General features: G+C 44.4%; 1 protein-coding gene and 1 long non-coding RNA gene across 9 annotated transcripts in view; one reads left to right on the forward strand and one right to left on the reverse strand.

The window, feature by feature from the left end:
- Positions 1 to 2,783: 2,783 nt before the first annotated feature.
- LOC311120162 (disintegrin and metalloproteinase domain-containing protein 9-like) overlaps positions 2,784 to 23,287 on the forward strand; it is a 40,366-nt gene continuing 19,862 nt past the window's right edge. Inside the window, exons 1-11 of one of the 3 annotated variants that reach the window (XM_084194780.1) lie at positions 2,784 to 2,971; positions 9,573 to 9,682; positions 9,787 to 9,863; positions 9,962 to 10,040; positions 13,084 to 13,160; positions 13,631 to 13,823; positions 13,972 to 14,034; positions 14,411 to 14,482; positions 15,525 to 15,694; positions 17,083 to 17,173; positions 23,016 to 23,146. In XM_084194780.1, coding sequence (XP_084050906.1) covers positions 2,902 to 2,971; positions 9,573 to 9,682; positions 9,787 to 9,863; positions 9,962 to 10,040; positions 13,084 to 13,160; positions 13,631 to 13,823; positions 13,972 to 14,034; positions 14,411 to 14,482; positions 15,525 to 15,694; positions 17,083 to 17,173; positions 23,016 to 23,146 — 1,133 coding nt within the window. In that variant the 5' untranslated portion in view covers positions 2,784 to 2,901. The remainder of the gene's footprint in view (positions 2,972 to 9,572; positions 9,683 to 9,786; positions 9,864 to 9,961; positions 10,041 to 13,083; positions 13,161 to 13,630; positions 13,824 to 13,971; positions 14,035 to 14,410; positions 14,483 to 15,524; positions 15,695 to 17,082; positions 17,174 to 23,015; positions 23,147 to 23,287) is intronic. The other 2 variants (XM_084194778.1, XM_084194779.1) reach the window with 2 other exon arrangements.
- LOC311120163 lies at positions 17,195 to 22,438 on the reverse strand. Of its 6 annotated transcripts, none has more exons than XR_014612126.1 (3): positions 21,857 to 22,438; positions 19,846 to 21,394; positions 17,195 to 19,649 (listed from the first exon to the last, which is right to left on the reverse strand). It is a non-coding gene; the product is annotated as an uncharacterized lncRNA (long non-coding RNA). The 6 variants fall into 6 exon arrangements; XR_014612127.1 differs by lacking the exon at positions 21,857 to 22,438 and having other exon boundaries at positions 19,846 to 20,953; positions 21,003 to 21,567; XR_014612128.1 differs by lacking the exon at positions 21,857 to 22,438 and having other exon boundaries at positions 19,846 to 20,448; positions 20,513 to 21,567.

Here is a 23,287-nt window from a genome sequence, read left to right on the forward strand (position 1 = left end):
TAGAATAGACCGTATATTGTGTTCCCTTCAGGTTATAGAATAGACCGTATATTGTGTTCCCTTCAGGTTATAGAATAGACCGTATATTGTGTTCCCTTCAGGTTATAGAATAGACCGTATATTGTGTTCCCTTCAGGTTATAGAATAGACCGTATATTGTGTTCCCTTCAGGTTATAGAATAGACCGTATATTGTGTTCCCTTCAGGTTATAGAATAGACCGTATATTGTGTTCCCTTCAGGTTATAGTATAGACTGTATATTGTGTTCCCTTCAGGTTATAGAATAGACCGTATATTGTGTTCCCTTCAGGTTATAGAATAGACCGTATATTGTGTTCCCTTCAGGTTATAGAATAGACCGTATATTGTGTTCCCTTCAGGTTATAGAATAGACCGTATATTGTGTTCCCTCCAGGTTATAGAATAGACCGTATATTGTGTTCCCTTCAGGTTATAGAATAGACCGTATATTGTGTTCCCTTCAGGTTATAGAATAGACCGTATATTGTGTTCCCTTCAGGTTATAGAATAGACCGTATATTGTGTTCCCTTCAGGTTATAGAATAGACCGTGTATTGTGTTCCCTTCAGGTTATAGAATAGACCGTATATTGTGTTCCCTTCAGGTTATAGAATAGACCGTATATTGTGTTCCCTTCAGGTTATAGAATAGACCGTATATTGTGTTCCCTTCAGGTTATAGAATAGACCGTATATTGTGTTCCCTTCAGGTTATAGTATAGACTGTATATTGTGTTCCCTTCAGGTTATAGAATAGACCGTATATTGTGTTCCCTTCAGGTTATAGAATAGACCGTATATTGTGTTCCCTTCAGGTTATAGAATAGACCGTATATTGTGTTCCCTTCAGGTTATAGAATAGACCGTATATTGTGTTCCCTCCAGGTTATAGAATAGACCGTATATTGTGTTCCCTTCAGGTTATAGAATAGACCGTATATTGTGTTCCCTTCAGGTTATAGAATAGACCGTATATTGTGTTCCCTTCAGGTTATAGAATAGACCGTATATTGTGTTCCCTTCAGGTTATAGAATAGACCGTATATTGTGTTCCCTTCAGGTTATAGTATAGACTGTATATTGTGTTCCCTTCAGGTTATAGAATAGACCGTATATTGTGTTCCCTTCAGGTTATAGAATAGACCGTATATTGTGTTCCCTTCAGGTTATAGAATAGACCGTATATTGTGTTCCCTTCAGGTTATAGAATAGACCGTATATTGTGTTCCCTTCAGGTTATAGAATAGACCGTATATTGTGTTCCCTTCAGGTTATAGAAAAGAGCAGAAGCGCTGAACTCTCCTGTCACACCCCAGTCCTACTTACAGGTTATGGGAAAAATGTGTTATTTTAGTATTTCTCCAGTAGGTTTCCTCAGGTAGAAAGCCCCCCATTTCTATGTCAAAGATAATAAAACCAAAACACTATAGTAAATACTACAGTATACCAGAGTTATTTTACTACAGTATTTATACTATAGCAAACTGTAAAGACTACAGTATACTACAGTAAAGTCTGCCAAAACACACGACAGTGAGCACTATAGTATTTATACCATAGTATTTTTTTCATATCAGCTGACACAGATATGGTGTTGTAGCAGGAAGATCGGAGTACCGTGAACCAAGGGGTTGTGAGTTCAAATTTACATTTTAGTCATTTAGCAGACGCTCTTATCCAGAGCGACTTACAGTTAGTGAGTGCATACATTATTTTTTATTTTATTATTTTCATACTGGCCCCCCCTGGGAATCGAACCCACAACCCTGGCGTTGCAAACGCCATGCTCTACCACCTGAGCTACATCCCTCCCCGCCGACCATTCCCTCCCCTACCCTGGACGAATTGTGCGCCGCCCCATGGGTCTCCCGGTCGCGGCCGGCTACGACAGAGCCTGGATTTGAACCAGGATCTCTAGTGGCACAGCTAGCACTGCAATGCAGTGCCTTAGACCACTGTGCCACTCGGGAGGTCAAATCCCAGGTGAGGACATGTTGAATAATAATTATTAGACGCAAAATGTAATCATGTAAGTTGAAAACACTACATGTTAAAAGCACTGTGTGTATGAGTATCCCTAACCCTGCCAACAGACAAAGAGCAATGAATGGATCCATGGTTCACCAATCAGGGCCTTGATTGGCTTGGCAACAGTAACAACACCTTGTATGAAATTAGTTTTCTTTGGACACATAAATGTTCTTGCAACGTTCCCATGAAACTTGTCTAGAACATTAATATCATATGTTCTGAGAACACGGCAACCATGTTCTGTGTACGTTTGGTGGGACGTTGATGGAATATTCTCCTAACCCACAGAAAACTGGACACATGAATGAGCTTGCAACGTTCCCATGAAACATGTTAAAAACATTCATATCTTAAGTTCCGAGAACATGTTCTGGGTAAGTTCTATTATAAATTAAGGGAATGGTCTCCAGGAAACGTTCCTTGCACATCACAGGAACATTCCTATGAAAATGTTAATGACCTAAGGAGGCTCTTAAGGGAACGTTCTCTAAAGTTGTGGGAATGTTTTTTGTTAGCTGGGATGAGAGAGAAGAGGATAGAAGAACTGAATATAAAAAGTGAACATCAGTAGATATAGTTTCTAACGTTTCGTTTTATTTTGTAAGACAGTCGGGGCTGGCAGGTAGGATTTAGTTGTCCTCTCTGGCTCACACTCCAGTACAGTAGGTGGCGGTAGTGCACCATAACGTTGGATGCCAAACGCCGATAAACCCCCACAGAAGAAGAATTACTTTCGGCACACCCCCTCTGGCTCACCGGTGCACACCCTAGCCTTCACACCTGCCCTGGCCGCCGAGCACAGCACGATAACACAGCAGCCGTCAATGGACAAATGCTGTAGCAACGATCATGGTGGGGAAAAGTCTAGTGACTTTAGTGGTTCTAATTTGTTGCATCGTTGGAACCGAGAACAATCAAGGTGGGTGAGAGATTGAGATGTTTTTTTTTTTTTATTGCCTTTAGGTGATAGCCTTCTACATTAAGCTTGGTACCTGTTGCGATTACAATGCCTCGGGAATAGGTTCCTTCCGCACAAAATAATTAATTTAGTTATTGCCTGCTAGAAATACTGATCCAGGGTCGGTCTTATTGTTTCAACATAATGCCTAAAGGTTTGGGCGGGGATGGGAAGGGCTGATCCTAAATCAGTTTTTAATGCGTGGACCCGGATATGAAACGTCGGCTAAACAAATACAACATGGAATGTGACACACCACAAATATACACATTGTGAAAAATGTAAGTTAAGTTGTTTTGACACTACTATTTTATATTTAGTTTAGTTTAGCTATTTTATTTAAGGTTAACAAAAAATAAAGTGGGAAGTTTACTTCAGTGTTTTGGGTTCTGGAAGCCAAGAGGAAGTGCTACAGATTGTTACATCAGATAATGTGATTTAACCAAATATTTGTGGTATTCCTGGGAGTTACAGGTTAGGTACTGTTTGGTGTAGCACAGAGAATGTTTGACCAACCTTGGCGATACTTTCTTCCTCCTCAATTCATGGAAACAGGAGTCTTATAAAATGTCTGTGTCAAGTTGCAGGGGGTCCGTTTTGAATTTTGACAATGCCCCATTATTTTAAAAAAATAGTTGTTTTGCTCCATGAAGTAATCCAACAATGTGTATGCCGTCATCTTGTCTATTTTAAGTCTTGTCTCATTGATCGAGACAGGTGTCTGTCATCATGACATTTGGATTTATTATGGATCCCCCATACTCTTCCTGGGGTCCGGCAAAATTAAAGGCATTTATACCATTTTAAAAACATTACAATACATTCATAACCGATTTCACAACACACTAGGTGGGGTAATTGGGCTGATTTGTTGCCACTGAAGACTGTTTTACGTGCCTGGTTGGGCTGCACGACGAGTCGATCAAAAGATGACGGTGTGCGTCCCAGTCGAAACAGTTCGCCCCATGTCATTGTTTGACGTGTTGGTCTTCGGCAGGTTTTTTGGTCTGTTCTGAACACGTTTGACGTGTTGGTCTTCGGCAGGGTTTTTGGTCTGTTCTGAACACGTTTGACGTGTTGGTCTTCGGCAGGGTTTTTGGTCTGTTCTGAACACAAAGGTTTTATTGAGGCAAGTCGAAGTTCCTGAGCCGCAGTCTACGCCCCTTCGGCTGTCAACAGTACTACTCCTAGTAGGAGCGGGAACATGAAGTGTTTTTGTTGTCGTTCAACAAGAGATGACTACTTTTCATGCACAGTTTTTCACTTCAGAAATACTGCACCAAACATCTTAGCTAGATGTACAATTGTGCGACTAAGACCTCCAGCAGCAAAAACATCCAAAATGAATGACAGATTTCTTGATTTATCTTAGATTAATTCAGACGATTTCGAGCAACCGTTTCTGGCTATGTTGTTGCTACGGTGGCTCAAGAGAGAGAAACAACAGTAATATTGTAGCGTTTTTCTAGTTTTTCAAGCCAAGGTCTTTAGGGAGTATGAGAGCACCAGACGGTCGCTTCACCAAGCCGATATCTGCTAGGAGCAAACTGAACCTGAGGTGATTCCCACTGGGCAGCTGTATAACGGTATTGCCGGTGGTAGCTAATGTGGCAATTTCTTTACCCTCACATAATTGTATTTCAATTAAGATAGCAGCCTACACAAGACATAACTATACTGAACAAAAATATAAACGCAACATGCAACAATTTCAATGATTTTACTATGTTACAGTTCATATAAGGAAAATCAGTCAATTGAAATAAATTAATCAGGCCCTAATCTATGGATTTCACATGACTGGGCAGGGACGCAGCCATGGGGTGGGCCTGGGAGGGCGTAGGCCCACCCCCTGAGGAGCCAGGTGCTCCTCAGGGGGTAAGAAAAGGGATATGGTAAGAAACGAAAAACCACACTGCTCAATCAAAACCGTTTAACCAATAACGGAGCGCTGATGTTACGCCATCACTGTTGATCTACCCGCTGATGTTACGCCATCACTGTTGATCTACCCGCTGATGGTACGCCATCACTGTTGATCTACCCGCTGATGTTACACCATCACTGTTGATCTACCCGCTGATGTTACGCCATCACTGTTGATCTACCCGCTGATGTAACACCATCACTGTTGATCTACCCGCTGATGTAACACCATCACTGTTGATCTACCCGCTGATGTAACACCATCACTGTTGATCTACCCGCTGATGTAACACCATCACTGTTGATCTACCCGCTGATGTAACACCATCACTGTTGATCTACCCGCTGATGTAACACCATCACTGTTGATCTACCCACTGATGTAACACCATCACTGTTGATCTACCCACTGATGTAACACCATCACTGTTGATCTACCCGCTGATGTTACGCCATCACTGTTGATCTACCCGCTGATGTTACGCCATCACTTCTTTCGTCACGCCCACTTCACTCACTCCAGATATGCAGTACTATCCATACCTAAAGAGAACAGATGATAATGGCCTCGTTCGAGAGCATCAAAACCGTGTTGCATCATGGGTCAGTTGTGACTGACTGACTGATCTACAAATCATACTGAGTCACAGTGCCTTGCAAAAGGATTCAGACCCCTTGGATTCATACGGAGTAGTCCCAGTGCCTTGCAAAAGGATTCAGACCCCTTGGATTCATACGGAGTAGTCACAGTGCCTTGCAAAAGGATTCAGACCCCTTGGATTCATACGGAGTAGTCACAGTGCCTTGCAAAAGGATTCAGACCCCTTGGATTCATACGGAGTAGTCACAGTGCCTTGCAAAATGATTCAGACCCCTTGGATTCATACGGAGTAGTCACAGTGCCTTGCAAAAGGATTCAGACCCCTTGGATTCATACGGAGTAGTCACAGTGCCTTGCAAAAGGATTCAGACCCCTTGGATTCATACGGAGTAGTCACAGTGCCTTGCAAAAGGATTCAGACCCCTTGGATTCATACGGAGTAGTCACAGTGCCTTGCAAAAGGATTCAGACCCCTTGGATTCATACGGAGTAGTCACAGAGCCTTGCAAAAGGATTCAGACCCCTTGGATTCATACTGAGTAGTCACAGTGCCTTGCAAAATGATTCAGACCCCTTGGATTCATACGGAGTAGTCACAGTGCCTTGCAAAAGGATTCAGACCCCTTGGATTCATACGGAGTAGTCACAGAGCCTTGCAAAAGGATTCAGACCCCTTGGATTCATACGGAGTAGTCACAGTGCCTTGCAAAAGGATTCAGACCCCTTGGATTCATACGGAGTAGTCACAGTGCCTTGCAAAAGGATTCAGACCCCTTGGATTCATACTGAGTAGTCACAGTGCCTTGCAAAAGGATTCAGACCCCTTGGATTCATACGGAGTAGTCACAGTGCCTTGCAAAAGGATTCAGACCCCTTGGATTCATACGGAGTAGTCACAGTGCCTTGCAAAAGGATTCAGACCCCTTGGATTCATACGGAGTAGTCACAGTGCCTTGCAAAAGGATTCAGACCCCTTGGATTCATACGGAGTAGTCACAGTGCCTTGCAAAAGGATTAAGACCCCTTGGATTCATACGGAGTAGTCACAGTGCCTTGCAAAAGGATTCAGACCCCTTGGATTCATACGGAGTAGTCACAGTGCCTTGCAAAAGGATTCAGACCCCTTGGATTCATACGGAGTAGTCACAGTGCCTTGCAAAAGGATTCAGACCCCTTGGATTTCTTTACATTTTATTGTGTTAAAAAGTGGGATTAAAGTGGATTTAATAGTCTTTTTTTTTGCCAACAATATACTCAAAATACTCAGTCAAAATGGAAGATAAAAAAAATAAATAAAAATTTAGATAACTAAAATATAGTCGTTGCATAAGTATTCAGCCGCTTTGTTTAGGAAAGTCTATATTAGTTCAGGAGTCAAATGTGGCTTAACAAATCGCATAATAAGTTACATGGACTCACTCTGTGTGAAGTAATATGGGTTGACATGATGTTTGAATGACTCCCCCGTCCTCTGTCCCCCATACATACAACATCTGGAAGGTCCACTACCCCTTCCTCTGTCCCCTATACATACAACATCTGGAAGGTCCACTACCCCTTCCTCTGTCCCCTATACATACAACATCTGGAAGGTCCACTACCCCTTCCTCTGTCCCCTATACATACAACATCTGGAAGGTCCACTACCCCTTCCTCTGTCCCCTATACATACAACATCTGGAAGGTCCCTCAGTCAAGTATTGAATTTCAAGCACAGATTCAACTACAAAGACCAGGGAGCTTTTCGAAAGCCTCATAAAGAAGGGCAGTGATTGGTGGATGGGGAAACAATAACAAATCAGACATTGAATATCTCTTTTAAGCATTGGTCAAGTTAATAATTATGCTGTGGATTACGTATTAAACCAGACACGTCGAAGATAGTTGTCCTTCTGAACTGAACTGCAGGACAGGAATGAACCTGCTCAGGGATGTTACCATGAGGTCATTGGTTATTCTAAAACATGTACAGAGTTCAATGGCTGTGATGGGAGAACTGAGGGTGGATCAACATTTGTAGTGACGACACAATCACGACTTAAACGACAGTGAAAAGAACAATGGAAATATACAGAATCAGAATATTCCAGAACATTCTGTATGCAACAAGGCACTGAAGTAATACTGAAGGGGAAAAAAACACTGCAAAGGAACACACTTTTTGGCCTAATGCCACCCCCCCCAAAGAATGTGCAAATACAACACAACACATCACTAAGTAAAGGCGTCCGCATGCTTCCCAGCTGAAACAGTTCGGAACAGTTCGTGCATTTATTATGACAACATTTTGTGACATTTTTGTTCGTTTTGGACTTAGGCAAGGGGGTTTTCGGGCTGTTCGGGCACACATTTCTTCTCGAGGAAAGTCGAAGTCTACGCCCCCTCGTCGGTGATTGGTCAACAGTAGGGATTCTTCAATGAAGTGCCTGGTGTCATTCAACGAGAGACGACTCGTCCTCATGGAAAAATACCTGCACCAATCATTATAGTCAGATGCAAAATCGCGCGACTACGATCTCCTCAGCAAAAACGTCAAAATGAATGACAGATTTCTTGAGTTATCTTAGATGAATTCAGACTATTTTGAGGAAGTGTATAATTGCCGCTTTTTTTCTTGTTTTTCAAGTGAATATCTTTTATGGGAGTATGGGAGCAGACTCGTTCAGTTTGGCTAGCGTAGCTCGGCTAGGTGCCAGCTGAACTGAAGCATGCTTTAATCGTCTTAATTATTTTCAAGCGTGGTGGTGGCTGCATCATGGTATGGGTATGCTTGACATCGGCAAATACTGAGGAGTTTTTCAGGATAAAAATAAATGGGACTGGATGGAGCTAAGCACAGGCAAAATCCTAGTGGAAAACCTGCTCCAGTCTGCTTTCCACCAGAGACTGGTAGAGGAATTCACCTTTCAGCAGGGCAATAACCTAAAACACAAGGCCAAATCTACACTGGAGTTGGTTACCAAGAAGACAGTGAATGTTCCTGAGTGGCCACTCCGGTTACAGTTTTGACTTAAATCTACTTGAAAATCTTTGGCAAGACTTAAAAATAGCTGTTTAGCCATGATTCCCAACATCTTGACAGAGCTTGAAGAATTATGAAAAGAATAATGGGCAAATGTAATAAAAATAATATTGCACAATACAGGTGTGGTAAAGCTCTTAGACTTACCCAGAAAGACTCACAGCTGTAATCGCTGCCAAAGGTGTTTCTAACATGTATTGATTTAGGGAGCTGAATACTAATGCAAAGACTATATTTTTGTTATTTAATTTCTATTAATCTTTAAATGTAAAACATTTATAAAATATACTTTGACAGAGTATTTTGTGTAGATTGTTGATAAAAAATGACATTTGAATCCCACTTTGTAACACAATGAAATGTGATGAAATCCAAGGATACTTTTGCAAGGCACTGTATTTATGATGCAAGGTGATTTTGTAGAGCAGTCAGTCTCGATTCGCCTTTCAAGTCCGGAGACATTTGAAACCCCACCTCTTTAAAGAATACCTGGGATAGGATAAAGTAATCCTTCTACCCCCCCCCCCCCCCCCCCCCAAAAAAAAAAAAAAATAATAATAAAAAAGTGTAAAGTGGTTATCCCACTGGCTATAGGGTGAATGCACCAATTTGTAAGTCGCTCTGGATAAGAGCGTCTGCTAAATGACGTAAATGTGCCCTTGAGCAAGGCACTTAACCCTAATTGCTCCTGTAAGTCGCTCTGGATAAGAGCGTCTGCTAAATGACTAAAATGTAAATGTAAAAGTCGGCTTCAATGTCGAAGGCGCCTAACGAATCACCTATACTCAGCAGTGCATCAGTGTTTTCCACTCATTTATCGAACTTGGGAACCATGCCAATATGTCATCATTGACACATTTCAGTAGATGTATGTTTTTTTTTACTTGATTTAATTAGCTGATTGATTGATTGGACTGTTAGACTTTGGCTGTGTATGTAATCTTCGCCATTCAGGACATTGGCTATTAGAATATGAACCAGGTAGTTCATAGCTGTTCTTTTGACCTTTTCAGATATTTTCAACGGACAGACATCTAAACTTTCCAGCTACACGGTTGTGAAGCCTCAGCTTATTCAGAGGAGATGGGCAAGAGATGCAGACAGACTTCCTGACTCGGGAAAGGTAGGATACCTACAGGTCTCCAACTCGTGGTTTTTGACACACGATGGTAAATGACTGGTGTATTTTCATGTGACGTGACTGTGCTGCGTTGGAACTCATTTCAGACTCAAGAACCTGAGAGGCTTTCTTATTCGTTGATCATTGACGACAAGGAACACTTCCTCCATCTAAAAAAGAACACGTATGTCAGCTCATTATTTTCTATTGCATATTAGTAATTACCTTCATGTCACACAATTCTATTCTTGTGGAGTGATCTGTGTATTTTTCTTTTGTCAGAGAGTATTTATCCGAAAGCTTTGTTCAGTTTTCCGATGATGACAGTGGGAATCTGACGCCTACATATCCTAAGCCCGATGTAAGTAGCAGTGACTACATTACAGAATGACATTGGGGGGAATGTAAGGGGAGACTCGGGATGGATGGATGGGTGGGTGGGTGGGTGGGAGGGGGACTGACAAGCAACCTTGGTTGCTGGGTGGGGTGGGAGGCATGCTTTCTTCGGGCTGGAGGGCATGGTTTATTGGGTACGCCCATCTAGAACTGGGTCGGACCCCCCCCCCTTTCCCTCCAGAACAGCTTGAATTCTTCGGGGTAGTCTACAAGGTGTCGGAAACGTTCCACAGGGATGTTCGTCCATGCTGATGCGATAGCATCATGCAGTTGCTGCAGATTGGACGGCGGTACATTCATGCTGTGAACAGCCCGTTCCATCTCATCCCAAAGATGCTCTATTGGGTTGAGGTCTGGGGACTGCACAGGCCACTCAAGTAAACTGAACTAGCTGTCATGTTCCAGGTGATGTTTTTCCACTCCTCAGTTGTCCAGTGTTGGTGATGGCGTGCCCACTGGAGCCGCTTCTTCTTGTTTTTAGCTGATAGGAGTGGAACCCGGTGTGGTCGTCTGCTGCAATAGCCCATCCGTGACAAGGACCGACGAGTTGTGCGTTCCGAGATGCCGTTCGGCACACCACTGTTGTACTGTACCGTTATTTGTCTGTTTGTGGCATACCTGTAAGCTTGCACGATTATTTCGCCCACAGGACTGCCGCTGACTGGATGTTTTTTGTTTGTCGCACCGTTCTCGGTAAACCCTAGACGCTGTTGTTCGTAAAAAGCCCAGGAGGGCGGCCGTTTTCTGAGACCTGGCACCGATGATTATACCACGCACAAAGTCGCTTAGGTCACTCGTTTTGCCCATTCTAACGTTCAATAGAACAGTAACTGAATGCCTCGATGCCTGTCTGCCTGCTTTATATAGCAAGCCACGGCCACGTGACTCACTGTCTGTAGGAGCGATCCATTTTCATGAACGGGGCGGTGTATCTAATAAACTGGCCAGTGTGTATGTGTATATAATTAATTATATATATATATATATATATATATATTATATATATATATACAGTACCAGTCAAAAGTTTATTTTTTTCAGATTATTTTTTTAAATAAAGAAAAACCCTTGAATGAGTAGATGTGTCCAAACTTTTGACTGGTACTGTACATATACATGCATACATACATACATACATACATACATACATACATACATACAGTGGGGAAAACAAGTATTTAGTCAGCCACCAATTGTGCAAGTTCTCCCACTTAAAAAGATGAGAGAGGCCTGTAATTTTCATCATAGGTACACTATGACAGACAAAATGAGAATTTTTTTTCCAGAAAATCACATTGTAGGATTTTTAATGAATTTATTAGCAAATTATGGTGGAAAATAAGTATTTGGTCAATAACAAAAGTTTCTCAATAATTTGTTATATACCCTTTGTTGGCAATGACACAGGTCAAACGTTTTCTGTAAGTCTTCACAAGGTTTTCACACACTGTTGCTGGTATTTTGGTCCATTCCTCCATGCAGATCTCCTCTAGAGCAGTGATGTTTTGGGGCTGTCGCTGGGCAACACGGACTTTCAACTCCCTCCAAAGATTTTCTATGGGGTTGAGATCTGGAGACTGGCTAGGCCACTCCAGGACCTTGAAATGCTTCTTACGAAGCCACTCCTTCATTGCCGGGCGGTGTGTTTGGGGTCATTGTCATGCTGAAAGACCCAGCCACGTTTCATCTTCAATGGCCTTGCTGATGGAAGGAGGTTTTCACTCAAAATCTCATGATACATGGCCCCATTCATTCTTTCCTTTACACGGATCAGTCGTCCTGGTCCCTTTGCAGAAAAACAGCCCCAAAGCATGATGTTTCCACCCCCATGCTTCACAGTAGGTATGGTGTTCTTTGGATGCAACTCAGCATTCTTTGTCCTCCAAACACGACGAGTTGAGTTTTTACCAAAAAGTTATATTTTGGTTTCATCTGACCATATGACATTCTCCCAATCCTCTTCTGGATCATCCAAATGCACTCTAGCAAACTTCAGACGGGCCTGGACATGTACTGGCTTAAGCAGGGGGGCACGTCTGGCACTGCAGGATTTGAGTCCCTGGCGGCGTAGTGTGTTACTGATGGTAGGCTTTGTTACTTTGGTCCCAGCTCTCTGCAGATCATTCACTAGGTCCCCCTGTGTGGTTCTGGGATTTTTGCTCACCGTTCTTGTGATCATTTTGACCCCACGGGGTGAGATCTTGCGTGGAGCCCCAGATCGAAGGAGATTATCAGTGGTCTTGTATGTCTTCCATTTCCTAATAATTGCTCCCACTGTTGATTTCTTCAAACCAAGCTGCTTACCTATTGCAGATTCAGTCTTCCCAGCCTGGTGCAGGTCTACAATTTTGTTTCTGGTGTCCTTTGACAGCTCTTTGGTCTTGGCCATAGTGGAGTTTGGAGTGTGACTGTTTGAGGTTGTGGACAGGTGTCTTTTATACTGATAACAAGTTCAAACAGGTGCCATTAATACAGGGAACGAGTGGAGGACAGAGGAGCCTCTTAAAGAAGAAGTTACAGGTCTGTGAGAGCCAGAAATCTTGCTTGTTTGTAGGTGACCAAATACTTATTTTCCACCATAATTTGCAAATACATTCATTAAAAAATCCTACAATGTGAGTTTCTGGAGAGAAAAAAATCTCAATTTGTCTGTCATAGTTGACGTGTACCTATGATGAAAATTACAGGCCTCTCTCATCTTTTTAAGTGGGAGAACTTGCACAATTGGTGGCTGACTAAATACTTTTTTTCCCCACTGTACATACATAATATTTCCACATGGCTGCTCTTGTTTGAATGACATGCCTGTGTATAGCTGCATGTCACATTGCAGGTCCATTGTTATTACCATGGTGACGTGTGTTGCAGGTCCATTGTTATTACCATGGTGACGTGTGTTGCAGGTCCATTGTTATTACCATGGTGACGTGTGTTGCAGGTCCATTGTTATTACCATGGTGACGTGTGTTGCAGGTCCATTGTTATTACCATGGTGACGTGTGTTGCAGGTCCATTGTTATTACCATGGCGATGTGGAGGATCATGAAGACTCTCTGGTCGCCCTCAGCACCTGCTCAGGTCTCAGGTCAGTCTCTCATTCACTTATATATAATAATACTAATCCTCAGTACCTGCTGACCTCAGGTCAGTCTTATATAATAATAATAATAATATGCCATTTATCCATGTGTGCATACATTTTTACGTATGGGTGGTCCCGGGGATCGAACCCACTACCCTGGCGTTGCAAGCGCCAATGCTCTACCAACTGAGCTACAGGGGACCACATGCTTTTGTGTTTGTAGACCTGTAAATAGGGTTGTGTTGTATTCCACATTCATTGTTCTCATGAGAGGGCTTTAAATGCCTCTTAACAAGGAAGTTCTCCAGTCCTTTCATAATAGTTTCCTGGTTTGTCGAACCATTTATCCTGTTTCCCTGTCTTTTACTTTTATTGGCTGACTTCAGCTTGATGGGAGGAAATGTTGTTAAACCATTGATGTTCTGTGAATAAAGTAATTTGTCAGCATTGATTATTTATCTGCTTCTTTTTAGGGGTGTCATTCTCCTTGGCAACCAGAGTTATGGGCTTGAACCAGTCAAGCAGTCGACAAATAATGAGCACCTCCTCTACCGCCTGGAGCACAGCCAATCAGAGCCCTTTGTCTGCGGAGTGACCAATGAGACGTCGCACACTGAGAGTCACTCACCCTTCGACCCCTCCCTCTCCATGACGGCACTTTTACGGGTTGGGATGTGTCTATTACACAGCCTAGCAGAACATAACAGATATTAAAGTGTATTCAGGGTGAATGTACTGATGACTGTCCAGACTAAACACACGCGAATGGATGTACTAGTCTCACTAAGGACTTTCTCTCATTTCTTCATAACAGAGAAAGCGTAATTTACCTCAGACCAGATATGTCGAGTTGGTGTTGGTTGCTGACTTTCTCAGGGTAAAATACTTACTATTTGTCAATTTTATAGATGATGTGTAACTTGTATAGGGTGTTCCAACCTCTCCTCTGGGACCCCCAACCGACCCCCAGCCGACCCCCAGACGTTCCATGCATTTAACTATTCCACAGCTAGCTCACCTGATTCAACTTGTCAACTTAATCACCAAGCCCTTCACCTAGGTCAATCAGGTGAGATGGCTCAGGGCTACGACTAAATTGTGAAAACGTCTGGGGGGGTCCCCGAGGATAGGTTTCAAAACCACTTGCCTAATGTGTAATCGTGAGTTAATGATACTCTAATGGGTTATATTAGAATGTATTCCTACATGATCATCAACTGACTGAGTTCTGCTGTTTCTCACCATGTCCAAAGTATACCTACAAGAAGAAGAACGAGACAGCGGTGCGACAGGAGATGGTGGAACTAGCCAATCTGCTGGATGGGGTGACAAACTTATTTCCCTCTCTCGCTACTCAGTCTCAAGCGAACAAACATTGTTACACCGAAACGTACTTTCTTCGTCCTCATTGAGACCTACGGCTACAATGAGCTCTTCACTCAGGAGAAACAAGAGAAAGTACTAGACCAAGGGGGTGTTCAAATGTTCTCCCTGGGACGTACGGCCCACTGCTGGTTGTCTGTTCTCCCTGGGACGTACGGCCCACTGCTGGTTGTCTGTTCTCCCTGGGACGTACGGCCCACTGCTGGTTGTCTGTTCTCCCTGGGACGTACGGCCCACTGCTGGTTGTCTGTTCTCCCTGGGACGTACGGCCCACTGCTGGTTGTCTGTTCTCCCTGGGACGTACGGCCCACTGCTGGTTGTCTGTTCTCCCTGGGACGTACGGCCCACTGCTGGTTGTCTGTTTTACCTGATCATTAATATCACCCACCTGGTGGCACAGGTCTAACTCAGTCCCTGATTAGAGGGTAACAATTAAATAAGTGGCTTCCAGGTCCAGATTTGAATTTGAAGGTACTAGACAATCAAATGTATTTATTCATAAAGCCCTTTTTCACAACCGCAGATGTCACAAAGTGCTTTATACAGAAACCCAGCCTAAAACCCCAAACAGCAGCAATGCAGATCCAATTTGTAAGTGGCTCTGGATAAGAGCGTCTGCTAAATGACTTAAATGCAGATGTAGAAGCACAGTGTCTAGGAAAAACTCCCTAGAAAAGGAAGCAACCTAGGAAGAAACCTAGAGAGGAACCAGGCTCTGAGGGGTGGCCAGTCCTCTTCTGGCTGTGCCGGGGGGAGATTATAACAGTACATGGCCATTAAGGCCAGATCGTTCTTCAAGATGTTCAAACGTTCATAGATGACCAGCAGGGTCAAATAATAATCCCAGTGGTTGTAGAGGGTGCAACAGGTCCGCTTCCAGGTCCAGATTTGAATTTGAGGGTACTAGATTATGTGGCTGTGTGGCCGTAAATAATTAGCATAAACTGATGTCTTTTTATATGTTTTTCTCCACCCATCCTACAGTACTATAAGAAGCTGAACATCCGCGTGGTGTTGGTCGGCCTGGAGATCTTTAAGGAAGCCAACCCCTTTAGTGTGGAAGGATCCGCGGGGGAAGTGTTGGGAAGTTTCGTCAAGTGGAGGACGACGGAGCTGCTACCCCGGATCAGGCATGACGACGCGCAGCTCGTTGTGTGAGTGGAGAGATGTATGGGTTCTGTGTGGCTCAGTTCGTAAGAGAATGGCGCTAGCTAGGTCGTGGGTTCGATTCCCGTAGCGATCACATGTACACATACTAAAAAAATGCATACAGTCACTATAGTATGTACGTGGCTTTGAAAAGACAGTCTGCTAAGTGGCATATTCTATTGTATTAGATATTTGCATATGTCAGTACATTTATTGACATTTTCTCCTTTTTATTTTGTTCCATTTTAAATATTTGAATACCGCTGGTGTCTTCAGCCAGCCAGGTCTGTGATTTAGCATCCGACCACCGACTAGCGTGTGGTCCTCTGTAGCTCAGCTGGTAGAGCACGGCGCTTGTAACGGCAGGGTAGTGGGTTCGATCCCCGGGACCACCCATACACAAAAATGTATGCACGCATGACTGTAAGTCGCTTTAGATAAAAGCGTCTGCTAAATGGCATATTATTATTTATTATTATTCATCTAATACTGAGCAGTTTGTCTCCAGCCGATGCATAGCAATGACTAGTTGATAAATGTTTCAATTGTGTCCCGATTACCCAATCATCTTAAGCCCCACGAGGTCCGGACTACTGCTGGTTCTCTCCTATCTGATAATGAATTGCACCGACCCTGATGTCCCAGGTTGAACTCCAGTACAGGAACAATGAACTAAAAAGTACCCAGTTGTCATACTTGAGTAAAAGTAAAAGAAACCTTTAACAGGAAATGACTCAAGTAAAAGTGAAAGTCACTCCAGTAAAATACTACTTGAGTAAAAGTCAAAAAGTATTTGGTTTTAAATATACTTAAGTATCAAAAGTAAATGTCATTGCAAAAATGTACTTTACTGTCAAAAGTAAAAGTATAAATCATTTCAAAGTCCTTTATACTAAGCAAACCAGTTAGCACAATTGTTCGTGTTTTTTTTAAATTTGCGGATAGCCAGGGGCACACTCCAACCCTCAGACATCATTCAGAAACAAAGCAGTTGTGTTTAGTGAGTCCACCAGATCAGAGGTAGTAGAGATGACCAGGGATGTTCTCTTGATAAGTGTGTGAATTGGACCATTTTCCTGTCCTGCTAAGCATTCAAAATGTAACGAGGACTTTTGGGTGTCAGGGAAAATGTATGGAGTAAAAAGTACATTATTTTCTTTAGGAATGTAGTGAAGTAAAAGTAGTCAAAAATATAAAAAGTAAAGTACAGATACCCAAAAAAAACTACTGAAGTACTTTACACCACTGATTTTCTGTAATGTAAGCTGATCTACAGCTACGATACTTGTCCTGTAATGTCTGACATGTTTTCTCTTGGTTTTCCCAGCGGTCTGTTAGTTGATCAGCTTTGTTTTATCCTGTAATGTTTTTTTATTCTGTCTTTGTTTCCCAGTGGTCGGGCGGGTGCGTATGCGGGAGGGGTCCTGGGCATGGCGTTCGTGGGCACCGTGTGTTCTGCGGCCACCGCTGGAGGAATCAATGTGGTTAGTAGACAGTACAACTTACCCTTGTATCAGACTAACACATAAAGCATGTTTCAAAACTCGAGGCCCGCGGGCTGGATACGCCCATTCAATGCAGCCCGCGGGTAGTTTGAGTTTAACCCCCTAAGGTCGATGTCCCTACGGAAACTCAATTAGCGTAATAATAAAAAATCCCCATAGAAACGTGTCAGTTTAAGATAGAGATATCTGTGTTTTTTGCATTGGATGCATCTTGATCCACCACATCCACCGATGTTGCACTTCCACATCCGAGGTGAAAGGTGACTGAGCAAGAGTGGTGTTTGTCAGACCATGAGACATCCTGAAAACCGGTCTCCTCAAAAGCATGTTTCAAACTCGATGCCCGTGGGACGGATACGCCCATTCAATGCAGCCCCCGCAGGTAGTTTGAGTTTAAAGCTCCCATGCAGTCTTTTTAATGGTATTTTTAATCTAAGTTTACATTGAAATTACTGTAGTCCAAAGAAACCAATGAAAAGGCTTCCTTTGTGGCGTAGTGGTTTTGTCCTAACACCTAGCAGACTAACACCTAGCAGACTAACACCTAGCAGACTAATCCTTGTAACAGCTAGCCAGAGACAGGACCCTAACACCTAGCAGACTAATCCTTGTAACAGCTAGCCAGAGACAGGACCCTAACACCTAGCAGACTAATCCTTGTAACAGCTAGCCAGAGACAGGACCCTAACACCTAGCAGACTAATCCTTGTAACAGCTAGCCAGAGACAGGACCCTAACACCTAGCAGACTAATCCTTGTAACAGCTAGCCAGAGACAGGACCCTAACACCTAGCAGACTAATCCTTGTAACAGCTAGCCAGAGACAGGACCCTAACACCTAGCAGACTAATCCTTGTAACAGCTAGCCAGAGACAGGACCCTAACACCTAGCAGACTAATCCTTGTAACACCGAGCCAGAGACAGGACCCTAACACCTAGCAGACTAATCCTTGTAACAGCTAGCCAGAGACAGGACCCTAACACCTAGCAGACTAATCCTTGTAACAGCTAGCCAGAGACAGGACCCTAACACCTAGCAGACTAATCCTTGTAACACCGAGCCAGAGACAGGACCCTAACACCTAGCAGACTAATCCTTGTAACAGCTAGCCAGAGACAGGACCCTAACACCTAGCAGACTAATCCTTGTAACAGCTAGCCAGAGACAGGACCCTAACACCTAGCAGACTAATCCTTGTAACACCGAGCCAGAGACAGGACCCTAACACCTAGCAGACTAATCCTTGTAACAGCTAGCCAGAGACAGGACCCTAACACCTAGCAGACTAATCCTTGTAACAGCTAGCCAGAGACAGGACCCTAACACCTAGCAGACTAATCCTTGTAACAGCTAGCCAGAGACAGGACCCTAACACCTAGCAGACTAATCCTTGTAACACCGAGCCAGAGACAGGACCCTAACACCTAGCAGACTAATCCTTGTAACAGCTAGCCAGAGACAGGACCCTAACACCTAGCAGACTAATCCTTGTAACAGCTAGCCAGAGACAGGACCCTAACACCTAGCAGACTAATCCTTGTAACACCGAGCCAGAGACAGGACCCTAACACCTAGCAGACTAATCCTTGTAACAGCTAGCCAGAGACAGGACCCTAACACCTAGCAGACTAATCCTTGTAACACCGAGCCAGAGACAGGACCCTAACACCTAGCAGACTAATCCTTGTAACAGCTAGCCAGAGACAGGACCCTAACACCTAGCAGACTAATCCTTGTAACAGCTAGCCAGAGACAGGACCCTAACACCTAGCAGACTAATCCTTGTAACACCGAGCCAGAGACAGGACCCTAACACCTAGCAGACTAATCCTTGTAACAGCTAGCCAGAGACAGGACCCTAACACCTAGCAGACTAATCCTTGTAACAGCTAGCCAGAGACAGGACCCTAACACCTAGCAGACTAATCCTTGTAACACCAAGCCAGAGACAGGACCCTAACACCTAGCAGACTAATCCTTGTAACAGCTAGCCAGAGACAGGACCCTAACACCTAGCAGACTAATCCTTGTAACAGCTAGCCAGAGACAGGACCCTAACACCTAGCAGACTAATCCTTGTAACAGCTAGCCAGAGACAGGACCCTAACACCTAGCAGACTAATCCTTGTAACAGCTAGCCAGAGACAGGACCCTAACACCTAGCAGACTAATCCTTGTAACAGCTAGCCAGAGACAGGACCCTAACACCTAGCAGACTAATCCTTGTAACACCGAGCCAGAGACAGGACCCTAACACCTAGCAGACTAATCCTTGTAACAGCTAGCCAGAGACAGGACCCTAACACCTAGCAGACTAATCCTTGTAACAGCTAGCCAGAGACAGGACCCTAACACCTAGCAGACTAATCCTTGTAACAGCTAGCCAGAGACAGGACCCTAACACCTAGCAGACTAATCCTTGTAACACCGAGCCAGAGACAGGACCCTAACACCTAGCAGACTAATCCTTGTAACAGCTAGCCAGAGACAGGACCCTAACATCTAGCAGACTAATCCTTGTAACACCGAGCCAGAGACAGGACCCTAACACCTAGCAGACTAATCCTTGTAACAGCTAGCCAGAGACAGGACCCTAACACCTAGCAGACTAATCCTTGTAACAGCTAGCCAGAGACAGGACCCTAACACCTAGCAGACTAATCCTTGTAACACCGAGCCAGAGACAGGACCCTAACACCTAGCAGACTAATCCTTGTAACAGCTAGCCAGAGACAGGACCCTAACACCTAGCAGACTAATCCTTGTAACAGCTAGCCAGAGACAGGACCCTAACACCTAGCAGACTAATCCTTGTAACAGCTAGCCAGAGACAGGACCCTAACACCTAGCAGACTAATCCTTGTAACAGCTAGCCAGAGACAGGACCCTAACACCTAGCAGACTAATCCTTGTAACAGCTAGCCAGAGACAGGACCCTAACACCTAGCAGACTAATCCTTGTAACAGCTAGCCAGAGACAGGACCCTAACACCTAGCATACTAATCCTTGTAACAGCTAGCCAGAGACAGGACCCTAACACCTAGCAGACTAATCCTTGTAACAGCTAGCCAGAGACAGGACCCTAACACCTAGCAGACTAATCCTTGTAACAGCTAGCCAGAGACAGGACCCTAACACCTAGCAGACTAACACCTAGCAGACTAATCCTTGTAACAGCTAGCCAGAGACAGGACCCTAACACCTAGCAGACTAATCCTTGTAACACCGAGCCAGAGACAGGACCCTAACACCTAGCAGACTAACACCTAGCAGACTAATCCTTGTAACAGCTAGCCAGAGACAGGACCCTAACACCTAGCAGACTAATCCTTGTAACACCGAGCCAGAGACAGGACCCTAACACCTAGCAGACTAATCCTTGTAACAGCTAGCCAGAGACAGGACCCTAACACCTAGCAGACTAATCCTTGTAACAGCTAGCCAGAGACAGGACCCTAACACCTAGCAGACTAATCCTTGTAACAGCTAGCCAGAGACAGGACCCTAACACCTAGCAGACTAATCCTTGTAACAGCTAGCCAGAGACAGGACCCTAACACCTAGCAGACTAATCCTTGTAACAGCTAGCCAGAGACAGGACCCTAACACCTAGCAGACTAATCCTTGTAACAGCTAGCCAGAGACAGGACCCTAACACCTAGCAGACTAATCCTTGTAACAGCTAGCCAGAGACAGGACCCTAACACCTAGCAGACTAATCCTTGTAACACCGAGCCAGAGACAGGACCCTAACACCTAGCAGACTAATCCTTGTAACAGCTAGCCAGAGACAGGACCCTAACACCTAGCAGACTAATCCTTGTAACACCGAGCCAGAGACAGGACCCTAACACCTAGCAGACTAATCCTTGTAACAGCTAGCCAGAGACAGGACCCTAACACCTAGCAGACTAATCCTTGTAACAGCTAGCCAGAGACAGGACCCTAACACCTAGCAGACTAATCCTTGTAACAGCTAGCCAGAGACAGGACCCTAACACCTAGCAGACTAATCCTTGTAACAGCTAGCCAGAGACAGGACCCTAACATCTAGCAGACTAATCCTTGTAACAGCTAGCCAGAGACAGGACCCTAACACCTAGCAGACTAATCCTTGTAACAGCTAGCCAGAGACAGGACCCTAACACCTAGCAGACTAATCCTTGTAACACCGAGCCAGAGACAGGACCCTAACACCTAGCAGACTAATCCTTGTAACAGCTAGCCAGAGACAGGACCCTAACACCTAGCAGACTAATCATTGTAACAGCTAGCCAGAGACAGGACCCTAACACCTAGCAGACTAATCCTTGTAACAGCTAGCCAGAGACAGGACCCTAACACCTAGCAGACTAATCCTTGTAACACCGAGCCAGAGCCAGAGACAGGACCCTAACACCTAGCAGACTAACACCTAGCAGACTAATCCTTGTAACAGCTAGCCAGAGACAGGACCCTAACACCTAGCAGACTAATCCTTGTAACAGCTAGCCAGAGACAGGACCCTAACACCTAGCAGACTAATCCTTGTAACAGCTAGCCAGAGACAGGACCCTAACACCTAGCAGACTAATCCTTGTAACAGCTAGCCAGAGACAGGACCCTAACACCTAGCAGACTAATCCTTGTAACAGCTAGCCAGAGACAGGACCCTAACACCTAGCAGACTAATCCTTGTAACACCGAGCCAGAGACAGGACCCTAACACCTAGCAGACTAATCCTTGTAACAGCTAGCCAGAGACAGGACCCTAACACCTAGCAGACTAATCCTTGTAACAGCTAGCCAGAGACAGGACCCTAACACCTAGCAGACTAATCCTTGTAACAGCTAGCCAGCTAGTACCATCTGACGTTGTGGTTGTTAGCATTGTGAGGTCATGTCAGCCACCTGATAGGTCTAGATTATTCATGAGTCACTCTGATGTCGGAAGACAATAGTGCAGTTTGTTCTCAGACACACCATGGCTGCTTCCCAAATGACACCCATATTCCCTTTTAATGACACTACTTTTGACCAGAGCCTTGATCTAAAGTAGTGCACTATAAAAGCAATAGGGTATCATTTGGGACGCTGCTCATGAATAACACAGGAGTCAAACGGCTACACAGATGTAACAGGCAAGACCAGTCCACAGTGACGAAGAACAGCGTCTGTGGCATTCCACAGACCAGTCCACAGTGACGAAGAACAGCGTCTGTGGCACTCCACAGACCAGTCCACAGTGACGAAGCACAGCGTCTGTGGCACTCCACAGACCAGTCCACAGTGACGAAGCACAGCGTCTGTGGCATTCCACAGACCAGTCCACAGTGACGAAGCACAGCGTCTGTGGCATTCCACAGACCAGTCCACAGTGACGAAGAACAGCGTCTGTGGCATTCCACAGACCAGTCCACAGTGACGAAGAACAGCGTCTGTGGCACTCCACAGACCAGTCCACAGTGACGAAGAACAGCGTCTGTGGCATTCCACAGACCAGTCCACAGTGACGAAGCACAGCGTCTGTGGCATTCCACAGACCAGTCCACAGTGACGAAGAACAGCGTCTGTGGCATTCCACAGACCAGTCCACAGTGACGAAGCACAGCGTCTGTGGCATTCCACAGATTCTCCTTTGTATTGTAATGTGCAGCGCTCTGTGTAATACCAGGTTCCAAAGGCTCCTGTTTGTCGTTATGGTACTCAGAGTATTTTAAACTCCTTTTTGTGCTTTTGGTTTAAATCATAATTTCTTCTTATACACTTTGAACGATTCCAAATATGAAACCTATATGAGCAGCGCGCGTGTGTGTCTTCCACTGAATGTTTTCTCCAGTATGGTGGCGACAATCTGGGCTACGTCTCCACCGTAGTGGCCCACGAGATGGGCCACAACCTGGGCATGAATCACGATGACGGCCGCTGCACCTGTAATGGAGGGAGCTGTGTCATGGCTGCCACGGCATCGTAAGTAAAGTCCTGTCATCACCACACACTAAACCAACGTTCTCCTTTTATTTGACCCCTTTTTTTTCCCCCTTTGCATTGTCTTTTTAAGAGGCCATCTGCTATTCAACCTGTTTGTTGAACTATATTAGATGTGAAGTT

Source organism: Coregonus lavaretus (genome assembly GCF_964263955.1).
Source record: "Coregonus lavaretus genome assembly, contig: HAP1_SCAFFOLD_279, whole genome shotgun sequence".
NCBI classification, from domain to species: Eukaryota; Metazoa; Chordata; class Actinopteri; order Salmoniformes; family Salmonidae; genus Coregonus; species Coregonus lavaretus.